Genomic DNA, 6,000 nt, shown 5'->3' with positions numbered 1-6,000 from the left:
TCCTTTGTTACAGCAAGCCGGTGAGATTGACAACCTCACTGTTTCGTTGGGGCAAAGTACTTTGGTTGTGTTGTGCAGGTTCCACGTTGGCGCCGGAATCTCTGGTGTTGCGCCGCACTACATCCCGCCGCCATCAACCTTCAACGTGCTTCTTGGCTCCTCCTGGTTCGATAAACCTTGGTTTCTTTCTGAGGGAAAACTTGCTGCTGTGCGCATCATACCTTCCTCTTGGGGTTGCCCAACGAACGTGTGAAATACACGCCATCACGCACATGCGTTTCGTGTACCACAAAAGTTTTTTTGGCTCACAACGCAACTCCACCCCCCCCCCCCCCCGTGGATCGCCTTTTTTACCTCTCTAAAAAATAAAAAGAAATAGATAGAAATTTTAAAAAATAAAATCCTTCGAGATTCCCATGTATTATGTCATCTAGCACCACTGAAATTTAACAAACATGAATTTCGACTTTTTTTGCAAAATTGCGTTGCAAAATCATCAAACTGCTTTTCTGGTCGCATACGAACTCGAAAAAACGCACAATATATCAAAATGTTCCCACGAAAATTCTACAGCTGAATTCCCCAAAAATCCCTTGGCTCTTGACCTTGTCCCAATTTGTAAGACCATATGTTTGTTCCATAATTGTTTTGTTTCTCCGTGGTATCTGCACGTCCTGATTTTGGAACAAAGGCAACTTCACCTTCACGCTGAACAAGGTCAACATGGACGGTGTCAGGCCAATCGTACAATCTCGGAAGGAAAACCTTGTTCTGCATCCACTTGACGTTAGTCTTCTTCATCGTCGTCGTCAATGTGCCGGTAAACAATGTCCTCCCCTCTAGGTCTTGTATCTTCTCCCACTCCATGGTGTGCTCGTTCAGTTTGACAATGTTGACTGGTGTCCCACGACATCCGATAAGGATGGCCATCAGCTCGCCATGGTCGGACTTGACCAAGTAGCTGTCATCGTGCTCGAATGTAAAACTTCCAGGCTTCTCGAGAATGTTGAATCCTTCATCGTGTTTTCTCTCGTCGTACACTGCTAATGCGCCGTCCCTATTCAGCAGGTAGTGGAAGCCGTCATGGAGAACCGGGTTACTGCAGTCCTGCGATGCCCAAGAGCATGGTCCGTCGCAATCAGAGCTCATGTAGCTCCACTCCCCCCACACGTCGATTTCGTTGTTTCGGATGGAACGGCCGATTTCGAGCCAGCCATACCGCGAGTGGACGCCGAACATGGTGTGGACACCGTCGTAGACGACGGAGTCGAACGTGGGCCGGTCGTGCTTTGGTAGTTCGAGGACGTCGCCGGAGAGAAGTTGGGCGTCTAGGATTAAGTGCTCCCGGCAGAGCGTCGGATGTTGCGCGGTGGCGCTGATGATCCTGGCGTCAGGAATATTGAGCGTGCAGGCGGTCTCGAAGTTCTTGTCATAGTAGGGGCTGTAGTACCGCACGTAGGTAGTTCCGTCGCTGGTGGTGTTGAGGAGCAGAGGGGAGATCCACGCCGGGTAGAAGGGCGCCCGGGCACGGGCAGATTGCCATTGCCGGCACACCAATCCGAAGCTCGGGTGGCTCGACCACCGCAGATGATCTAGGATCCGGACCAGTACCTTCACCGGGAGAGATGACCAGTCATGTGACAGTGATGTCGTCGCCTCCATCTCCTCGTCAAGGTGAGCTCGCGCAGTATCCAGTATCCGGGACTTTATGATTGATACCGCTAGGCACCGGGCGAGCTAAAAAATACTGGAGACACGATAATTTGGACGCTAAACCGAGGGGAGCGGTTATGGAGTGGATCAGATCGCTAGCGGAGTAAATATAGGAGATTGGATCCGACTTGGACTGGAGTAAGAGTACCGGTAGTTTGTTTACTTTCTTTACGGAAAACATGTGGAGATCGAGTCGGACTCGGTATGAACGTATGATTGAAGTTCCCTAGAGACATGACGTACCTTACACGAGAGAGAAAGAAAGAGTTCCGTCTAATTTTGCGTTTAGGGATGGCAACCACTTCTTTTTCGTACCTGGAACATTTTCGTACTTCAATCAAACAGTTCCTATGTACGTGTTTACTATTTAGGGATGGCCACCACTTCTTTTTTTTGTAGACTTCGATTACGAAGCGGATTCGCACTAGTAGAAAATAGGCCTAATGTCGCAGGCTGGAAGAGCCTTTTGTTGCGGGCGGTTAGCCGGGACAACGGAGGCGCGACAAAAGGCCCAATCTTTTGTCCCGGCCCACTTACCACCCACGACAAAAGGTTCAATACGTGGCAGTCGCGGGGCACGCAGGGGACACCCCTTTTGTCGCGGGTGGTAACACAGCCCGCGACAAAAGACTCTCTACGTGACGCGCGCAGGACACTGCTCCTTTAGGGTTTAAGGGGTGCAGTCACCCCTGCCACCGCCCCCCCCCTTTTATTTCATTTTTTCATTTCAAAATAAATTTTCATACATTTGTACGCTACTACAAGCTGTACACGTTCATTCATTATATATAGATCGAGCAAACAAATATTCGAAGGAAAAGCCATTCGTAGATTCTCCTTACATATACATGGAGCTCACGACTACCAGGACTGTAGCCCATCGTCTATTCGAACTATTACACGGGGATCATTACCAGGTCATACATTTATTAAACAAGCCTCTTTCGTCTATCATTTCTCTAATCAGAAGTCCCGCCACTTCCTCTGCAATTCCTAGTAGGTGTTGGTGTGGTTGGAGCTTCTCCCGCATGAACTCGATCTATATAGGAAAATGAGATGAATATGATTATATCAATCTTGATAACGAAATATTGACGATAATAAATTAAAGTTGTGAATGTTATTGCTTACGTTGAATCTATTATCGTTCTTCTCAGTGGTTAACATGCGAATGGACTCGCAAACGTAGTATCCACATACACTAGTAGGAAAACGCTTATAGGTGGGACTTAGTTCTGTGGCGCACCACAAAAAATGCGCCACAAAAAGTTGTTTTGTGGCGCACCAGGCACGGTGCGCCACAGAAATAGCTTAATTTTGTGGCGCACCAACAATCCATGCGTCACAGAAACTTGGTGGGGCCAGCCCCAATCATTGGTTTCACTACTTCTGTGGCGCACAGTACCACGTGCGCCACAGAAATAAGACATTCTGTGGCGCACTGGTCCTGGTGCGCCACAGAATTAAGACTTTCTGTGGCGCACGTGGGATGGGTCGCCACAAAAACAACACATTTCCGTGGCGCACATGAGTTCCATGCGCCACAGAAGTTTTTTTTGGCTCACCACGCAACTCCACCCCCCCTGTGGATCGCCTTTTTTACCTCTCTAAAAAATAAAAGAAATAGATAGAAATTTCAAAAAATAAAATCCTTCGAGATTCCCATGTATTATGTCATCTAGCATCACTGAAATTTAACAAACATGAATTTCGACTTTTTTTTGCAAAATTGCGTTGCAAAATCATCAAACTGGTTTTCTGGTCGCATACGAACTCGAAAAAAATGCACAATATATCAAAATGTTCCCACGAAAATTCTACATCCGAATTCCCCAAAACTCCCTTGGCTCTTGACTTTGTCCCAATTTGTAAGACCATATGTTTGTTCCATAATTGTTTTGTTTCTCCGTGGTATCTGCACGTCCTGACTTTGGAACAAACGCAACTTCACCTTCACGCTGAACAAGGTCAGCATGGACGGTGTCAGGCCAATCGTACAATCTTGGAAGGAAACCCTTGTTCTGCATCCACTTGATGTTAGTCTTCTTCATCGTCGTCGTCAATGTGCCGGTAAACAATGTCCTCCCCTCTAGGTCTTGTATCTTCTCCCACTCCATGGTGTGCTCATTCAGTTTGAAAATGTTGACTGGTGTCCCACGACGTCCGATAAGGACGGCCATCAGCTCGCCATGGTCGGACTTGACCAAGTAGCTGTCATCGTGCTCGAATGTAAAACTTCCAGGCTTCTCGAGAATGTTGAATCCTTCATCCTGTTTTCTCTCGTCGTACACTGCTAATGCGCCGTCCCTATTCAGCAGGTAGCGGAAGCCGTCATGGAGAACCGGGTTACTGCAGTCCTGCGATGCCCAAGAGCATGGTCCGTCGCAATCAGAGCTCATGTAGCTCCACTCCCCCCACACGTCGATTTCATTGTTTCGGATGGAACGACCGATTTCGAGACAGCCATACCGCGAGTGGACGCCGAACATGGTGCGGACACCGTCGTAGATGACGAAGTCGAACGTTGGCCGGTCGTGCTTTGGTAGTTCGAGGACATCGCCGGAGAGAAGTTGGGAGTCTAGGATTAAGTGCTCCCGGCAGAGCGTCAGATGTTGCGCGGTGGCTCCGATGATCCTGGCGTCAAGAATATTGAGCGTGCAGGCGGTATCGAAGTTCTTGTGATAGTAGGGGCTGTAGTACCGCACGTTGGTGGTTCCATCGCTGGTGGTGTTGAGGAGCAGAGGGGAGATACACGCAGGGTAGAAGGGCGCCCGGGCACGGGCAGATTGCCATTGCCGGCACACCAATCCGAAGCTCGGGTGGCTCGACCACTTGAGATGATCTAGGATCCGGACCAGTACCTTCACCGGGAGAGATGACCAGTCATGTGACAGCGATGTCGTTGCCTCCATCTCCTCGTCAAGGTGAGCTCGCGCAGTATCCGGTATCCGGGCCTTTATGATTGTTACCGCCAGGCACCGAGCGAGCTAAAAAATACTAGAGACACGATAATTTGGACGCTAAACCGATGGGAGCGGTTATGGAGGGGATCAGATCGCTAGCGGAGTAAATATAGGGGATTGGATCCGACTTGGACTGGAGTAAGAGTACCGGTAGTTTGTTTCCTTTTTTACGGAAAACATGTGGAGATCGAGTCGGACTTAGTATGAACGTATGATTGAAGTGCCCTAGAGACATGCCGTACCTTACACGAGAGAGAAAGAAAGAGTTCCGTCTAATTTTGCGTTTAGGGATGGCAACCACTTCTTTTTCGTACCTGGAACATTTTCGTACTTCAATCAAACAGTTCCTATGTATGTGTTTACTATTTAGGGATGGCCACCACTTCTTTTTTCCGTAGACATCGATTACGAAGCGGATTCGCACTAGTAGAAAATAGGCCTAAGGTCGCAGGTTGTAAGAGCCTTTTGTCGCGGGCGGTTAGCCGGGACAACGGAGGCGCGACAAAAGGCCCAATCTTTTGTCCCGGCCCGCTTACCACCCACGACAAAAGGTTCACCACGTGGCAGTCGCGGGGCGCGCAGGGGACACCCCTTTTGTCGCGGGTGGTAACACAGCCCGCGACAAAAGACTCTCTACGTGATGCGCGCAGGACACTGCTCCTTTAGGGTTTAAGGGGTGCAATCACCCCTTGCCACCGCCCCCCCTTTGTTTCATTTTTTCATTTCAAAATAAATTTTCATACATTTGTACGCTACTACAAGCTGTACACGTTCATTCATTATATATAGATCGAGCAAACAAATATTCGAAGGAAAATCCATTCGTAGATTCTCCTTACATATACATGGAGCTCACGACTACCAGGACTGTAGCCCATCGTCTATTCGAACTATTACACGGGGATCATGACCAAGTCCTACATTGATTAAATAAGCCTCTTTCGTCTATCATTTCTCTCATCAGAAGTCCCGCCACTTCCTCTGCAATTCCTAGTAGGGGTTCGTGTGGTTGGAGCTTCTCCCGCATGAACTCGACCTATATAGGAAAATGAGATGAATATGATTATATCAATCTTGATAACGAAATATTGATGATAATAAATTAAAGTTGTGAATGTTATTGCTTACGTTGAATCTATTATCGTTCTTCTCAGTGGTTAACATGCGAATGGACTCGCAAACGTAGTATCCACATACACTAGTAGGAAAACGCTTATAGGTGGGACTTAGTTCTGTGGCGCACCACCAAAAATGCGCCACAGAAAGTTGTTTTGTGGCGCACCAGGCACGGTGCGCCACAGAAATAGCTTAATTTTGTGGCGCA

General features: G+C 48.1%; 2 protein-coding genes across 2 annotated transcripts; both read right to left on the bottom strand.

Moving 5' to 3' along the window:
• Positions 1 to 567: 567 nt before the first annotated feature.
• On the bottom strand, positions 568 to 1,662 carry LOC127303904 (uncharacterized). Its single transcript, XM_051334619.1, has one exon. The coding sequence runs from the start codon at positions 1,660 to 1,662 to the stop codon at positions 568 to 570; it is 1,095 nt and encodes a 364-aa protein (XP_051190579.1).
• Positions 1,663 to 3,530: 1,868 nt separating this feature from the next.
• Positions 3,531 to 4,625, bottom strand: LOC127303903 (uncharacterized). The gene has a single exon (XM_051334618.1). It carries the CDS (start codon positions 4,623 to 4,625, stop codon positions 3,531 to 3,533), a length of 1,095 nt encoding a protein of 364 aa, XP_051190578.1.
• Positions 4,626 to 6,000: the final 1,375 nt, after the last annotated feature.

The sequence above is a fragment of the Lolium perenne genome, chromosome 5, assembly GCF_019359855.2.
Source record: "Lolium perenne isolate Kyuss_39 chromosome 5, Kyuss_2.0, whole genome shotgun sequence".
Classification (NCBI taxonomy): Eukaryota; Viridiplantae; Streptophyta; class Magnoliopsida; order Poales; family Poaceae; genus Lolium; species Lolium perenne.
This window is presented reverse-complemented; position numbering and strand designations above follow the sequence as displayed.